The sequence below is a fragment of the Petaurus breviceps genome, unplaced genomic scaffold, assembly GCF_028583685.1.
Source record: "Petaurus breviceps papuanus isolate PSGF00001 unplaced genomic scaffold, PetGlider_PUasm1.0 90750, whole genome shotgun sequence".
Taxonomy (NCBI): Eukaryota; Metazoa; Chordata; class Mammalia; order Diprotodontia; family Petauridae; genus Petaurus; species Petaurus breviceps.
Genome location: NW_027187335.1, coordinates 9,851,778 through 9,870,179, shown reverse-complemented (window position 1 = coordinate 9,870,179; position 18,402 = coordinate 9,851,778). Strand labels below are relative to the sequence as shown.

General features: G+C 38.8%; 1 protein-coding gene across 5 annotated transcripts in view; it reads right to left on the bottom strand.

Moving 5' to 3' along the window:
- Positions 1-3,578: 3,578 nt before the first annotated feature.
- The window catches only part of SPAG9 (sperm associated antigen 9), a 140,647-nt gene continuing 125,823 nt past the window's right edge, over positions 3,579-18,402 (bottom strand). For 3 of the 5 annotated variants that reach the window (XM_069067513.1, XM_069067517.1, XM_069067515.1), the window contains 6 exons: positions 17,174-17,345; positions 14,313-14,426; positions 12,782-12,820; positions 11,687-11,863; positions 11,006-11,188; positions 3,579-7,265 (listed from right to left, as the gene is read on the bottom strand). In XM_069067513.1, the coding sequence (XP_068923614.1) occupies positions 7,150-7,265; positions 11,006-11,188; positions 11,687-11,863; positions 12,782-12,820; positions 14,313-14,426; positions 17,174-17,345 (801 nt within the window). In that variant the 3' untranslated portion in view covers positions 3,579-7,149. The remainder of the gene's footprint in view (positions 7,266-11,005; positions 11,189-11,686; positions 11,864-12,781; positions 12,821-14,312; positions 14,427-17,173; positions 17,346-18,402) is intronic. The other 2 variants (XM_069067514.1, XM_069067516.1) reach the window with 1 other exon arrangement.

Genomic DNA, 18,402 nt, shown 5'->3' with positions numbered 1-18,402 from the left:
AGCCTCTCCTCCCAGGTTTGTTTGTTTTTAAAATTATTTTTTAGTTTTCAACATTCGCTTCCACAAGATTTGGAATCCCAAATTTTCTCCCCATCTCTCCCCTTCCCCCACCCCAACACAGCATGCATTCACCCCTTCCTTCAATTTGCCTTCCCTTCTATCACACACTGCACCTTCTCTTAGCCCCTTACCCTTCTATTTTCTTGTAGGGCAAGATGGACATCTATAGACCACTGCCTGTATATCTTACTTCCCAGTCGCATCTAAAAACAGTTTTTAACAAGTTTTTAAAACTTTTGAGTTCCAAATTCTCTCCCTCCCTCCCCACCCATCTTCACTGAGAAGGTAAGCAGTTCGATATAGGTTACACATGTGTAGTCATGCCAAACACTTCCATAATGGTCATTCCTCCCAAGGTTTTTGTGAGAACCACATGAGATAACTGTTAAAAGTGCTTGGCACAAGCACTCCTTGGCTGAAGTCTTGTTCTTAAAAGGAGGCAATGATGTGATACACTCTGGGGTTTTCCCACTCAGGAGGCCTTCTTTCCTACCTTCTTGTAGGAATGCCTGCATTAGTCAGGCTATGATAGCCCCATCTCAAGCTGCAATGTTCATTTCTTCTCACTTAGGATGCTACCAGGTCTTAATGCACATACAAACCACACAACTCAACATCAGTAGAAAATGTAGTCTTTTATTAAGTGAGTGGATTCATCAAGTGGGCAGATACGATTTGTCCAAAGCCTTCCTTCACAAAAATTTAAAAAAAAAATAGCTAAAAGGTAGCGAAAGTAATAACATCTCACATTTGGATCCTGCCTTACAGATGACAAAGGAATTTCACATACATTATTCTGCTGGCTCAAAACAACAGTCCTTTTAACAGAAGGCATTTTTATTCTCATTTTACAAATGACAGAACTGAAGCTGAGAAGTGATTTGATCAAAGTCACGTGGCCAAAGAGCAGAGTAAGGAAGAGATTCCAGGTTCTGCCAACCAGGGCCCTTTCTACCATATTTTACTGAGAAACACACTGGAGGTTAATGCTATGGTCTGTACTCATTAATATGAAAGATCATAGGATTTGAGGGCTAGAAGGGACCTCGGGGATCACAGTCCAACTTGATCATTTTCACCAGTTAAGTAGCACAGGGGAGAACACACTGGCCTTGACGTTAGCAAGATGTGAATTCAAATCCCATCTCAGACACCCACTAGCTGGGCGACCCTCAGAGCAGTATGGGGCAAACTGGCAGGGCAGCCAAGAAGGGATGGAATCATCGAATGGTCATTGTTGCTGCTGTTTGTCCTTTGTTCTCAAAAAGAGGGATCAGGGAGGTGATGTCATGATATGTAAATGAATTGGATTCTGGAGCCATCTGGGTCCACTGGCCAGATATAGATCAGGATTGGTGATGGCCCCCAGGAGGGGCAAGTCTTGGCAAGAAGGGCCCTCTCATCTTCCTGAAAATTGCTCATGATGAAAACCCTCCATTTTCTTAGCAAAGCAGGGGGCGTGGCCATCTGCTGAGAGGCTTGAAGGGAAAAGGTCTAGACACCACTGTAAGGAGTCCCTGGGTCAATCAGATGAATAAAAGGACTGAGTGCAGGGCCTAGTCAAGGGTTTGATTATATGAGCCTGTAGAAGATCCGGCTGGCTGTTTTATGACTTTGCATCATTCCACAACTAAAGAGTAGAGGCAGAGAAGGTATATGGCAGCAGAGATCTAGGGTTGAGGATTGGCTGGCCATGCACAAAAGGCCAAGGAGACAAGAGTGGCAGATAATGCCTAGAACTGGTTTAGGATGGGGTCAAAACCATGTAGGAGAAGATGCTCAAACAGGACAGATGGGGGAGGGATAGAGACAAGTCTCACAGGAAGAATCAGTCTAAGAGCAGGGAGGAAGGGGGAGAGGCAGAAGGACAGAAGATTGTCATCACAAAGAAGAATTTCCAAGTTCAAGGCCATGGAGGGGAAATAATTTACCTTGAAGGTGAGAGTTAAGGGAGTCACTCCATGTGAATGGCTAAGGAAAAATGGAGATGGAGGCCATGCCTGATATCCAATATGCTGCCCTTAATCCAGATACATCAGAGTGGAAATATCAGATTTATCCTGCATTAAGGTGACATATACCCACTCACCATATCCTGGTTGTATCTAGCTAAGAATACATTTGGAAGCTATGCTTCTAGTTTTTGATGCTTATGAACCTAGCTGGGCAGCCAGCGAACTTCTTTTCTCTAGGTTTGCTGAGCTTGGGTGAAGAGAAGGCTCAACTGAGATAAGGCTTTGTCTTTCCACCTCTCTCTAAGAGAGAAATAAAGTCATGACTTCTTTATGTGCACTGAAATCAGTGCCTTGGTACCTGGCCCCCTAAGTTTGAAGTTGTTCTGGAAATGCTTAAACCAACCTGAGAAATTTCATCCACCCAGTGGCAGCTCTGGTTATGGGGGAAAAAAAAACAAAATTGCTTCACGATGATCAGGGAAATTCCCTGAACATCATAGGCTTTGCCATCAAGTATACTGTGCGATAAACAGGGCCTAAGATTGTGCTCTAAGAAATCCTTAGCAATGAAACCATGATATAAATTCCCTAACAGAAAAGTTAATTGCTAAAAATTAAACTAGCTATTTTACACTAAGGTGCTTTGACTGAACTACAAAGACGCTGAGGATAATTATGGCAGAACTTAGGAACCTCAGCCATATTGCTATATTGGGGTTTGTGAAAAGTCTTCTCTGCTGCTGGATGAGGTCTTGAGGGAATCCAACAGGGAAGAAAAAAAAATCAGAAAGAATTCAGGAATTAACACTGGTCTAGGAAAAAACTGAGTGGGTTTTGTTTTGTTTTCCAGTGGCAGGTATGGTCAGGAAGGAGCTGACTGTTCAGTGAGTAATGATATACATTAATCTCCAAAACAATGACTTGTTAGGCACTAGGAAGGTGATTGGGAATTAGGATAAAGTTCAGCCCAGGACTGACTAAGGCCGTTAATTGCTTTACATTCTGGGGCAGCCCCAACTCACTGGGTAGGTCACCCATACAAGAATTAAATGGTTTTGACTAGCATAAAGCAACAGAGTGGTGAAGGTAATGAAGAGCTGGCATGTTGCAGGACAGGTCACATAACAAAGTATAGTCAATAGCACATAGACTTTACCAGATTATACTTGCAGTACTGAACATGGGTTACAATGTGAGCTACATTAAGGCTGGCTTTAATTGTTCTTTGGGATTTTTCTACTATGTTATTCAAATTGACGTTACAGCCTGCCTGTTATTATTGGCAAATGGCTTGTCTTAGTTTCATATGTGGACTGTGACTCAGAGCTCCCACATTGTTAGAAAGTCTAATTGTCTGTTGTTATTCATATCAACTGAACATGTGACCCAGACTGATATTCTTCAAACCAGTCATCCCCACCCTTCCCTTTTGGTCACTGCCAAACAGCACCAGCTTTGGTCCCTCAGGAATAACGTTTACTGTGGGAAGGTAAATTTTGGCTTTCCAAAAGGAGCTAGGCCTCGGCCTCTGGTGTAATGCAAAAGAAGACACTTAATCTCGTGCATGTTTCATATACATATTTATATATATTTCATGTACAAAGTTACATTCTGAACCCCAAGGATTCAATAATAGAAATAAATACTGAAATAACTACATTACTAGTGAGCCGTTTGCTCATAGAAACAAAGCCTCAACCTCAAACGAGACAGCCAGGGAATCGCTGTATGGTAGTAGTACATGTCAGGTTACAGAGGCAAGTAGAACTCAGCATAAGATGTCTAGGACAAAACTTAAAAAAAAAATAAGACCATAAAATGTTTAAAATATATTTTAAGAGATTGAGAAATATGTAACTGATTTAACAAAAGGAAACAGTTTTGTTGAGAAAGAAAAGACATTTAGCATATAGAAAATGCTCTGAGGGGCAGCACCAGTGGTGACAGGGGCAGGAGGCATATCTCAGTGGAAACACATTCCGGTTTCCACTGAACTACACTTAGTCTTCTCCTATTCTTCCCAAGTTTCAGACCAGGGACTCAACCCGTCCCTATCTCAATGGGGTCCATCAAGAAGAATCCTAAATAAGGTTGAATCCTTTGGTAATTTTCATAACTCTCACAGGGAAATAAATATTCAGTTACACAGCATTTGAAAGATGAGGCTCTTTAGAACAGTTAGTAAAATAAATCAGACTTTTTTGTTTTGTTGCTAAGGCAGTCTAAGTTAAAGTGTCTCCTCTCTGCCAACTCAGATCTGTTCAAATGCAGGAAGACCTTTACAAAAAAAGAACAATACAGCAGCTTTGGGAATCCATTTTCACCTTTACCATGCAAACATACTCATTCTGACAAATTGTGTGCTGCATCTTCTGTGCTCCAAATATTTTCACACCATCAACAAGCTGCAGCTATCAAGATATGCATCCATCTTTCTATGAAATTTAATCCACATGAGACTGATAGTCATCAACTTTCTCTTAAGATTGCAGAGTCTCTAGAGCAGATGCTCCCTTTGCCACACCAGGTCTGGAGACTCACAAGGCAATCAAGAGCCAGCAAGTATAGCACCCAGTGTAACAAAAGGATAATTCTCCATCATCCCTCATTTCTTTCAACAGGGTTTCTGTAGTTGTTGCTGTCATTAAAACAAAACAAAAAAGCCACACAAGGTAATAAATTCCCCGTTTTACCATACCTCATGTGGCAGTTTAACAGGTACTATGTTTTCACCCTTTTTGCTACATGTTAGAATTCTTTGTCTTGGCAGCTCTTTCCAAAAGGTTGTCAACACAAGAGGAACATTACAGAGAATAAGTCATCATTGGGGTCAAAGTAGTGAAGTATCTGACTGAAATTTAAAACTCCAATAGAAAATCTTGGAACCCTGACCTCCAAGCTTGCCACCACCAATACCTAAGAAAATTTAGCAGTGCACTACCATCAGCTGAATGCTTTGGATAATACTTAAGAAACTTGCATTTCTTATGTTAAAGCCTACAACACAAAAGAGGAATAATCACATTTGCCTTTTCCATCATTAGTGGTTTTTTATTTTCAACATTTCTATTTGAACCCTGATTTCCTGAATTTTATTCTGTCATGCAAACCTATGGCTGCCTGATCATCAGTGGATGGATGGGGTAAAACTCTGGGATACTTGCTTCCTGGGACCCAAGATTTCAACACAGCATTTCATACATCTGTACAACTTCAAGGTCGTTAACATTGAATAATGTTTTGTACTAAGTGCCACAACTATTCACAAGTAGTTTTAGTTTTTAAAAACAAAGACACATCAAACAACTTGTGAAAGAATGGCCTCAGTTTTGGTGATCTGAAAGAAAAAAAAGTGACCAGAAAATTCAGAAACTGACTACTTCTGAAAATGCAACTTTTACTAAAAATAGTCTTTCTTTCTAACCAACTGTGTGATAGTTTTACTGTACAGACTCTATGCTGCTTACATACCTATAATGAGATGGTTTTTAAGGACCCCAGGCTTCTAAGGACCCCACAGGCTATTAAAAAAACAACTTACCATTACCATAAAACAACAACTTAGCATTTTGGTGCAACAAGTCATTGGCAGACACAGCGCTCTCTTGCAGTTTTCAGAAACTTCTTTGCATGATAGGCCAGGGGAAAAAACCCTGTCTGTTCAGAATGCTTAGGTAGTTTCATACATTCTTCTGCTTTTCCCTTTTTTGAAGCAGTTACTAGAATTTGGAACATCTACACTATAGGTTTACATTTTAAAAAATTATCACTTAATTTATCTCTGCTTAAAATAACAGAGAAAGAAAAGTAACTATAGATTATACACTTTAAAAAAGTTAAGGTGAGAATCATTATTGCAGCATTATGGTTTTAAAAACCAATCAAGTGAGAAAAATTGGTGTTAGAACCAGAATCTTTAATCTGGTTAAAACAGAAGAAAGAGGGATGCCCACAGTGAATGAAGAGACGTAGTATCAATCTTAAATTAGGAATACATATTGGCTTGGTTTCCCTCATGCAATCTTTCCTCATTAACCATGGCCTTTTCTCATCTCCATATGGTGCAAAAATTGTGTTATTTACATCTAGAGTGCCAAGTGCTAGCTGTTCTATAGTTTTACACATACAATAGAAAATACTTTCTCTAATCAGATCTCCCAGTTGGTTAGGCTCTACTCCACTAATATTATAGCTTTAATCTTATTAACAGGTAAAACCTCTTCAGAAACAAATGGGAAAAGAGGTGAATTTTTACATGGGATGAAAAAAAAAAACTAAAAAAAGCCCCACCATCCCCTGTACAAGGAATACAAAACACAATTTTCCTTTTTAAAATCATCTCAGTGCTGAAGAATCTCTTTTTGAGCCTTATAGTAACACACCTTCTCGACATATCAGTATGAAAGTGGGAGAGACTGTTCTCCAAACAATTTAGGATATTCAGAGCAACAGTCCTCATAAATTTTAGAGTTCTAAGAAGTCAGAAACATGAAACTTTTATTTAAATAACATAGTCTTAATTTCTTTAATACAAACCCCACCCCGCTAAAATCTGATGGAAACGACAAAGTTTTATATACTATATAAACAAGATTTGTCAGATTTGAAAATGAAAGTTAAAGTAATTTACACTTTGCTTTTTGCCCTCCAAGGACATTTTGATAAATCCAGATGATTCCACCTGTTATTAGTTTTTGTCAGTTTTATAATACACTGGGGGAAACTTTGCTATTTTACTTCATAGTACAGACGTTTAATTCATCAAGTGTTTTCCATCAACTCCATTATTAGTGACAGCTAAAAAGGGATTCCATCAAAAGAAGTGAATTATGTTAGACTGTGGTGCAGTAAACCACATGTGGATTGCTTACTATAGTTCACCAGTTTTAAGAAAGTAAACATTCTTTGATTTGTTCATAATACACTGAAGTTGCCTATAACACTGGTGTTGTAAAACAGCTAGTTCCTGTATTGTTATGGTAGGACAGATTTTGTAATATAAAGTTAACAGGAAAAATGCTCAAACATTATGTAGTGAAATTGATTCCACAAAAGAGCATTAAATAAAGGAGGGTGGGGATGGGGGGAACCATGCAGAAGAGACTTCTCTCCTCCCCAGCTGTTTCTGCTGCATTCATTCATTGCCATGCATCACTTGCCACACTATCAAGTGACTTCTTTCAGCTTTGGCCACAGAGGGTTCAAGTGAGAGGGCATCTCCCAGGAGTTCTGAGTCTCCACCTTCATCACCTGATGGAAAGAGGACAAGGCAGATTCAAGTAAACTGAATGCACCAACTACCAGCGGGCAGAAGTGCCGCTGCCAGCTCATCAGACCTGTCATTCTTGCTCAACCCAGGAAGCTGATGCACAGGTTTGTCTCCCACCTTAGTGTACACAAGAGGGAAAATATTATTATTTTTTCTTTTTGGAGGGGGGAGAGCAGGCAATTGGGGTTAAGTGACTTGCCCAAGGTCACACAGCTAGGATGTGTTAAATGTCTGAGGCTAGATTTGAACTCAGGTCCTCCTGACTCCAGGGCTGGTGCTCTATTCACTGCACCACCTAGCCACCCTGGGAAAATATTATTAATACAAACCACTGTTGAAATTGTAAGAGTTAAGTCATTTTCTAGACCAGATTTGTGAAAGGTGGTTGACTATATAACATGTTGGAAATGAATCCTAAAACAATAATTTACAGATACAGTAACAGCCATATTGTGCAATGACTGACTTTGATAGACTTAACTCTTCCCAGAAATGTAAGGACCTGAGACAACTGCAAAAAACTCAATATAGAAAATGCTATCCAGAGAAAGAACATTGGAGTCTGAATGCAGATGGCAGCATACTATTTGATCTCCTTTTCTTTTGTTGTTTTGTTTCTTCTGTCTTGTGGTTCCTCCCATTAGTTCTAACTCTTCTTTATATCATGACTAATGTGAAAATGTTTTAATATGAATGTAGGTCCATATCAGACTTCACACCATCTTGGGGAAGGGGAAGAGGAGGAGGGGACTTCAAAATTTAAAATCTTATGGAAGTGAATGTTAAAAACTAAGTAGATTATTTTTAAAAAACCAAATAAGCAAAATCAAGTAAGGCAAATCTTTAAAAAAAAGTCTTATTGACATTGACAGGAATATAAAATAAAACCAACTTTAAGCAGACTAGTTGTCTACCTATCCCAAATGGACAGACTTATCTCAGACTCTCAAAATGTGACACAACAGCTACGATAAAAAAGACAAAGCACTAAACAAAATGTACATGTAGGTTCATCAGCAGTGATATGAGGATTAATAATAGGCCAAATTTGCAGACTGCAAAAAGGAAATTTAAGTATCTTCCTCCAACACCCTATGAAGCCAAATCTGTTGTGAGCCACACACTCACTAATCACTTTAGATTTTCTTCCTAGGATTCCTAGTCCTTTAATTAACAGTCCTTGACTTAGCTGTGTAAGGTGGGAATGAAGGCAGGGAAAGTTAGGTGAAATTGCAGGTAAGCTCTTTTTTTTTGCCAAAAGCAAAGCCAAGAGGTCAATAATCATTTGTTAAAGTACCTACTCTGTGCCAGACACTGTGCCTTTTCTTTTTAAAGTGCTTAAGTGCTTTTTTAAAATGAGGTGCCATGTTGTTTTTAAAAGATCATTTGCAGGATTTTTCTACTCTACCCACTCGCTTCACATTATGCTTAGCAGATTATTCATTGATACAACTCATCTCGATATTACAGAGCACTGTCACTCTGAAATAATCTAACGACAACTGGCACACTACTATGCCAGGGCTTCTGGCAGGATCCCTAAAAAGGTCTGCATCAATGGATAGTGAAGACAAAAAGATGCTGCTCACTTGCTTGGTTTGAGAAGTTACAAGTCTTAGAAGGTAATACAGTAAGTGGAGATTACAGCTGGCTAGAAGAAAGCACTGTGATTCTTGGAGCATCTAAAGAATAGAAGTAAAAGGGAAGCATCTAAATAGCACTTGGATCATTCCCTTTTTAAACACAAACACTCCTCTTCATACACTCCCACGATGGTCTTTTCTTAGTCTGTTGGAGTGCAGAAGTTACATACATTAAAGGCCTAGGAGAATAAAATAAAATTTCTTCAAACATTTGTGGAAACATGGGAAGGCATTTACGTTAAAAATTAATTAACTGATGTTAAGAAGCAAAGTTTGACTTTCTTTGCTTTTGTTAACAAAATGGATACAAATTAGCAAAGATGATGAAAGATGGGAATAGTTCATGCTGGAAGGGTTGTGGAAAGAGAAGCACATTTGTGAATTGTTGATAGATTGATGAATTGATAAAACCATTTTAGAAAGCAATCTGGAAATAGGCAATCTGGCCCAAGGAGGTCGGTGTCTTTTTGTTTTTTCAAATGGCCACACATACACATCAAAACACTTCTGACATTTTTTGTTAATACCAAAGAACTGAAAACAAAATAGATGTCCACCAACTAGAGAATAAACAGGCTGTGGTCCAAGAATGTAACAGAATATTATTGTGCTTGTTAAGAAAACAATGATTATGAGAATTAAAGAAAATCAGGAAAAGACTCATAAACTGCTGCAAAGTAAAGTAAACCAGGAAACCAGGAACCAGGAAAACAATACATGCGATGACTATAACAAAGAAAACTGGAAGAAAAAGGCTTCTTTCCAATCATCTTGACTTAAGTTACTGAAACAAAGAAGCCATTTAGCATCAATTTCCCATTATTAAAGCAGTTCAAGGAAAAAAATGCTCTAGGCTCAAAAACAAAACTTTAACTACAACCATCAAAAAATTAAGTAGTAGTTAGTATTAAGAACAGCCCCAGTTTAGAAATATTGACCTATTTTCCAGTCTATCTTCATGAAATACTGCTAACATCTGGTTAATCCACTTTCTACTCACTTTTTTGGGCTGAGCACGGGAAGGAAATATTTAACTTGCAGAGTGAAACTTGAAAATCACATTAAAAAACCAATTTTAAAGTATTTAAGTATATATTCTTAAAAATTATTTTAAAGTGCATTTTTTAAAGTATTTATTTTCCTTTATCTGGCTCTCTGCTTCTGACCAGCTACCATATTTCCCACCATGACAAGGTTCTGAGATCTTTCTTGCAAAATGCTATGTACTAAGGCAATGGTAATCCAAACTAAGCCAATTTCTTTCAATTCAGCAATACACCAAATTAGTCAACAATTAGAACAGGCTTCTACTGATATCAGCAGAACCTGGGTATTACCAAACTTCACACTGAACACCTGAAATATCAGCTCAAACCCCTGGCAATTTCATATTCAAATATGTGATCACAGGTGACATATTGGCATTGATGTATGACTTTCAAAGTCCTAAACCTTTAAATCTGGATCAATTCATTCCCTAAAAATATAGTACCTTCCAGTTATACGCTTTGGACTTTTTTTTTTTGCTTTTTGGAGGGGGGAGGGGAGGGCAGTTGGGGTAAAGTGACTTGCCCAAGGTCACACAGCTAATATGTGTTAAGTATCTGAGGCCACATCTTAACTCAGATCCTCCTGATTCTAGGGCCAGGGCTCTATTCACTGCACCACCTACCCACTCTTTGGACTTCTTTTAAAACCTTTTGTGGCTCAGTTTTAGGAAATTTCTGGTCCATAAATATTGACTGCCTCAAGATATTCCTTTATTTATATTAAAATAATTCTATCTCAAAATAGAAACTTTTTGCTTTAAGGAGAAATTCAAATTTTGTTACTAAGTAAAGATTTAAAGTTCTGCTCTTTAAACCCTGTGAGATCTAGGGCAAGTCAATGTCTCTGGACTTCATTTGTAAAATGAGGTTAGACTAGCTAACCTCCAGGGTTTCTCTTAGCTCTTTATCAATCTATGATAATCTTATGCTATTAGAGATCTCCTAAGTAGAATGGTTTCTTGGCAAAATTAAGAAGATGGTTCAAAACACACTTGCACATGAAATCCCAACGGAGATCTACATACTCACCCATTCTGAAATCTATATATCCCTCTCCTCCGCTAATCACAAGCATGGACTTCAAGGGATTCTGGCTGGATTCCTGTGCAGGTGGTCCTGGCTTGTCACATGCTAGTTCTATGCTGCTGCCGCTGCCACTGCCACCAGCAGCAGCAGCAGCAGCAGCAGCACTGGGTGGGCTGATCACCTGACCTGTTTCAGATGAGAACAAAACTAAATGTTACATACACCAGTTGATTTTACCATCAAACAGAAAAGCTAAATGTTTTCAGAGCATGCAAAAATGCCATCAATATGGTTTAGTGTGAGAATGCTTAGGTTGTTCTCACCTAAGATGTCTCTCTTTTGCCAGCCTAGATATTTAATTTAACTCAAAAAACTGTTAATGAGTACCTAACTATATAACACACTGGTTTTTTTGCATTAGGTTTTCTTCTAGTTACTTCTTAAGTCCAATTATGTTTCTGTAATTAGTGGAAGAAACAGGGTTTTCCATGATGTAACAGACTCCATAGCTTTTCCCAAGTAAGTGTGTTTATGTCCAAATACATCTAGAAGTTTGTTCACAAGTAGGAATTTTTTAAAAAGTTGACCAACTATAAAAAATGACAGTTTGAGAATGGCATAGTGAATCTAAAAGTCATATGAAGAGAATCATATGAACTATCTCACAAGGAGAATCCATCTCACCTGGTACTGCAACAAAGAACTTGACAGCATCCCGGTGCCCATGGAAGCAGAGCTGGGCGTGCGCCATTGAGCAATATGGTATAAATGTTCCTGGAGTTACTTTATCACTATTTTCATCACCATACACACGAATTACACTTCCAGGACGGTTTCCGGGTCCTACTGAGGTTTTATTTGCTAAAAATAGAAAATCAAATACCAAATATTTTCCCTTGAAAAATGTTGCTGGCTTGAGAGGTTATTGGTTAATCCTTATGGTATCATCTAAAAAGCTACAGCCATTGAGAGAAAATGAAACAGAAGGGCAGCAATGCCAATTCAAGATAGAGCTGGGAAAAGAGGGCATGCCAGTTATTTTAAAGTACCTCAGTAAATGGATTAGGGGATTTGCCAGTCTAGCAGGTATCAAAACTTAAATTTTTAAACAAATCTTGTAAAGAATCCTTTTTTGTAAACTAAAGAGATCAAGTGTTACATCTGGTTTTGAATTATGTTCTTTCATTTGAAAAACAGCAATTTTATAGCCTATAAAGCAGACTTCCAATGGCCAAGTGTATTTTTAAAAATAAAATCTGTCTTTAGAGTTAGACTGTTCTGCTTTTTACAATAAGTTCCTCCTCAGTAAAAAGCAGCAGAATACTTCCCTCCTCTAGCCAGAAAGCAATGTAAAAAAACCATCCAGCTGCTGTAACTTGCTGGCTAGAACTTGTGCTGGGTAACTTTAAATCAGCTAGACATACAAACCAGCCCCACTCCAAGGACTAGTCAATGAGTGAAAGAAACATAACTGAGAACAGGAGTAAACAATGTAGATTAATGACAGCTTTAAGAGATGGTTTCATGTTTTTATTGGGAGAAAAACAAAGCCTGGATGGAAGTTCAGCTGCAACAAAAGATGATGACAAGACTAAACTGCTGAGCAGACTTGGTGGCCATGTAGCAAACAAACAAACAGAGAGAAAACTGCTGCAGAGCAGTGACTGAGAGTGAATGGCATTAGGAACAGAGAAGGGGTATTTATTCTAAGTGAAACACAGCCTCATAGTGGCCATTAGCAGCCCGGAAATAAGAGTTTGGTTCAGGATCTGCACTTACCCCTCAGCCCCAGTAAGCGTCCCTGGTGGAGGATTACAGCTACAGTGAGAAAGGAGGAAAGGGGAAATGGACAGGTATATGACAGTAGAGGAGAAGGAGAATGTGAGTCACTTTCATGTTTTGGTATCTGATGAATTGGAGCTCTAAAGCTCCTTCCTAAATTAACAAAATCCCAAAAGGAATTAAAGAAAGCAAAATACATGGAAGTTCAGGATATAGAAAAAAAATAAATATGATCCTTAACATTAATTTCAATGAATCTGAATTGAGGGTTAGGAATTCAATATCGGCAGTTTTCTGTTATACCAGCTTTTCCCCTTTCGCTCTTTTTGTAAATACTGATGAATTAGATTGCCAAAATGAAACTGCCCCCTACAAAATATTAAGATGGACAAAACTTGGCATCCCTTACACAAAAATAAAAATGGCTACCACAACATAGAAGATGTTTTATTTAAAATGTGACACTTAAAAGTCACAAGGTTTCTTTAATCAACTGCCCTGATCACGTGATTCCTTTTAGTTCAGTTGCCACAGAGCAACACGGTGGTTTTCAGCAGACAGTACATTCAATTTACCAAAGACAGAGAGTATTTACTGTGTTTAAACCCCTTATCTTTCACAAAGAAATGAACAATTCAGTACTATAAATCTATGTCTACCAACAGGACAGGGAATTCAGAGTTCAGATCAGGACCTTGAAGAGTTCCCAGTTTAGGAGTTTGTTTTTAAGGTAAAAAGGGAAGGAGAAAAGACACAACAATCTATTTATATTCTAAAACGTCAATCTTGTAAGTTTTATTTTATGGAATGTGGCACTTGGCTGCCTTTCTTCTCTCCTTCCCCCGGAATCATAACTGAACGTGCAACATAAAAACACTTATTTAATGGATGAGCAATGCAATGGAACACAGTATGAGAAACACGCAATGCATGTGCTATTCACAAAAGCACTCCAGTCACATCTTGCCCAAACACAGTACAGAACACACATTTTCAAACTCAAGAAAGAACCTGTTGACTTATTTTTCAAAAATGTCATTACATTGTTTTCAAAAATTTATATATAACCTAGGTGTAGCCATATGGGAAACATCAAAATCTTTATTAGTGAATATTTTAAAATGGACATTCAAGTTATAAAGCTGAATGGGAAAAGAGAATAGTCTAAGAAAAAAGTCCTTTAAAAACAAAGGCCCTAAATCTACAAGGAGGCTGGGGGGGGGGGGGAAGAGGGAAAGGGGACGACCCACAGGTGAATGCAGATTTCTAATAGTAAGATATATTCATTTCACAATATTAATCCTGGTACATGAAACTATTTTCCCAGGGGATCATGAGTTTCATAGCTATATGTAAAAAATTGCTAGATTTTTGCCAGCAATTTTATTTCTGGAGTTACTATAGATGTTCTAGGACCACACAAGGCCTTTCTTTATGTGAAATTTGGAAAGTAAACACTTTAAGATGATATAACTATTTCCTAAAACACTCCTATATACATTCTGACTGTTATCCATAATATACTTACTTTCTGTTAGTGGGATGGAGATAATGACGCCATTTCCTGTCCCTACCCACAAACGATTACAAGATACCATAAGAGCTGTGATTCTCACAAAAGAGAAGCCCAATTTTCCAGTACCTATATAAATAAAAACAATTTGTAAAATCATCAATACAGCAAGAAATATGTATTAAGAAATATGTATTAAGGTGTCAAGACCTGTGAGAGATGCTGGAAATACAAATACAAAAGTCAGGTGGTTCCTGCCTTCAATGGGCTTACATTCTGTTAGTAGATACACATTCAGAGATAGGTAAATAAAGGATATATGAAAAACACAGTGATGAGGTGAGAGAGCACTACTTAGGAGAAGTCAGAAATAAAGACAGAGATTCCAGGACTGGTGGCCAACCTTTGCAAAAGCATGGGGAAGAGCAAGTAGATACATAAGGTTGAGACAGAGTATGGGTATGGGTGTGTGTGTGTGTGTGTATGGGTGTGTGTGTGTGTGTAAAAAGTGGCTGAAGCTAGATTGTGAAGGGCTTTAAACATAACCTAAAGGAATTTGTACTTTATTCTAAAGGCAATAGGGATCCACTGAAATTTCTTAAACATAACAGCGATATGAACAAACTTACACCTTAGGAATATCAATTTCCCTATTGTGTGGAGGCTGGATTGTAGATATGAAAGCCTAGAGGTACCAGAGACCAACAAGAGGCTATTACAATAGCCCAAAAGAGAGATGATGAGGGCATGAACTAGGCTGAGGAGAAAGGAGAGAGGAGAGAAGAGATGCTTAGGAGGTAAAATGAATAAGATTTACCAATATGGAAGGCTGGCAAGAAGTTGGATATGGAGGGGGTGGTGAAAGAAGAGAGAGACACCCAGTCAGTCAACAAGCATTTACTAAGTGCTTACTATGTGCAAGTGCTGGGGAGACAAAGCAAGGGGGGAAAAATGGCCACAAAAGAGAAAACATGCAACTGATGCATAAAGAGCACATGCACACACAAACATGCACACACACATGCCTGCTTTATGGCTGAGTCTTAAAGGCAGCCTAAGAGTTGGGGGAGCTCTTGAGGGGAGAGCACCCCAGGCATGGGAAACAGCCAGAGGCCAGGGATGAAGGGCTGTGTCAAAGGAACACCAAGCAATCCAGCAGAACTAGATGTGAGTGTGAAGGAATAAAAGAGGGTAAGAAGATGGAAAAGGCTGGCAGGGCTGAGTGAGAGGGAAGAGCCAAGGATGAGTCTGAGCTTGTGAATGAGGGTGACTCAAAGGATGGATCACAGACAATGAACAAGGAAACTCAGAGGCCCTCAAATCCAACTGTCCTCATCTGAAAGATGAGCAAGAGGAATCCTTGAGAGGTTAAATGCTTTGTTCATGGTCCCACAGCAGTTAAGTAGCAGAGATAGAAATCTAACTCAGAGCCCCTGACTCCCCACCCAACACCCTGTCTCGGGACTATACTATCACCCAAGAAAGTCACATGGTTGGAGTGGGGCAAGTTTAGGAGGAAAAATAGTGAGTGGTCTTTTTATTAAAATATGCCAAGTCTGAGCTGCCTGTGAGCCATCCAGGTGGAGATGTACAGGAAACTAGAGCTCAGAAGAGAGATGAAGGCTGGACATGTGGATTGGGGAGTCATGTGCATAGAAGTGATAGCTGAATCCATGGGAAATGGTGAGATCACCAAGAAAGAGAGCCTAGAAAAAGCAGAAGGTGAAGGATAGCATAGCACAGGCCACAGAAAAGGATCCTACAAAAGGGACCAAGGAAAATCCTTTGACAGGATGAAAAAGAAGCATGACGGCTGACATGAAAATCCAGAGAGGAGAGAGTATCATAAAGGAGGAGGTTGCTGACAGTGTTAAATGCTGCTGAGCAGTCAAGGAAGAGAAGGGCTGAAAAAAGGACATGGTTTTAGAAAAGAGTTCATTGATGTCCTCAGAAATAGTAGTTTCAGTGAAATGGTGAGATATGAATGAATGCTACATACAAATTGAGGCATCTGGATTGGCTGAATGTGGCACCTTACTCCTTGTTTCCTGTGACTAACCGTATTTGGGTTTACCTCAAATCAGTCCATATGCCAACATCACAGGGTTAACAGAAAAGCAAATTCAAAAATCAGCTGCCATCCCACCATCAATTGGGAAGGAAGGCACAGTTAAGCAGCACACTCAAACCAGGATGTAGGCACGGAAGACAGTGCTGTATTTGGAGTCTGGAAGACCTGAGTTAAAATACTGCCTCATATACATGACCCAGGACAAGTCACTTAATCTCAGTCTCAGTTTCCTCATCTGTAAAATGGGGAGAATAGCACTTACCTGACAGGCATATTGTAAAGATATGAGATAACATATATAATGTAAAGCACTTTTCAATAACCTTAAAGTGCTATAGAAGTGTCAGATATTGCTTGATGTTTCTTTTCATAAACAAAAATGATCTTTGCTGGCAACACTTCTGGACTTTCCTTCTTTATCTGAAACTGTCTGAGGTTTGAGAAAAGCTAGAGAAAAGACAGCATTTTGAGACCTAGTGTACATCAGCTTCTTTCATTTTAAACAAAGGCAGGGAGTTAATATTTTGGCATTTCTAGATAATACCTGCAATGTTCTTTAGGTCCTAGAAGTTGATAAGAAAACAAATTGTAAAAAGACACAACTAAAAACAAAACTAAATCTAATATATTTTCATAAAAGTTATCTCCCACCTAGAAGATTAAAAGCTCTATTTATATGAACAGCTTCTACAAATTTATATACCTTCATTCTCCACACAGGACTTTAAGCAATCTTAAACTAAAAATTTCCCCTGCACAGCTATTAAAGGGGAGTTGTTACAAGATAAAGGACATGGAGACTTACCTAACATTTTGCTTACATAAGGTTCAATGTCCACATCCTGTAGATGCTGATATGTATGTGCGTGATATAGACGGAGGGTAGAATCCAAACGAATTGAGACCCACACCCCATCACCGATCCATGCCAGCTGTCTCACTTGGCTTTCTTTCCTTGGGTGGGCATCAAATGATTTCTAGGAAAGATGATTCGAATGCCAGTTAGTTTGGATATAAAGAAATTCATCTGTATAACCTTTTCAAGGCAGTTGTACTGGTCTTATGCTCTAAAAGGTGGGCAAAGATATAATTTACAAAAAGGTGGCTATAGCTCTTGGACATAACTGCTGCAAGAAAGAGCACAAGTGTAGGTGATGACTGGACATTGCATGATACCTCAACAGTGCACATTATCAAAGACATGAAAATCATATTAAGGATTTAAAAGAAAATGCCTAATTCTTCCAACTGGGAGACACAGTATCTCTTGTAGGTAAGGAACAGATGGAGTGACACATGCCAGGAAACCAGCGCTCCAACAAACAAACAAACACAAGAAAAGAACCCAGACATTCAGCGTATGGCAGTCAGAGAAGAGTCGAATGGCAGAGATGGAGGGACCTTTGTGGCTATAAAGTCACACTTCTGCCACTTTACAGGAAGAAACTGGATCCTAGAAAGGGGAAATAACCAGTGACTTTGAGACTAATGCTAATAATAAAAAGTCAGGACCAGAGCCCGAGTCTTCTGATGCTCAATTCAGTGCTCTCTTTACTCTGCCTCTTACTTGTCTCCCCAATTCAGGCCCACATGTGTAACCTTGGTCTGGTGAAGGAGAGGAGGGAGTGGCATTGAGGAGATGATGTCATTTACTTCAAAGACACAAACTTGAGGAAGAACTCCCACCCCAGTCATATTATGGCTTTATGAATTGTACAGTAGCCTATGTTAGTGGAATATCTGTATTTAGTCACTGGTCTTCAAGTGTAGTCCCAACCTAAGACTGCCTTTCTATCTATTGTCTCTCAAGTAAGGAAAAGCTTATGTTTAGTTGTCTGGCCACTAGGTCATGAATTCTTTGAGCAATTCATGGTCAAATGAGCTAAACTCAATCAACCCAATGAACTGTATGTGTATGTATATAGTTCATATATATAGATATGGATACAGATAATAGTTCCTACATATACATACACACAGTATATAGTGTGTGTGTGTGTGTGTGTGTGTGTGTGTGTGTGTGTGTGTGTGTGT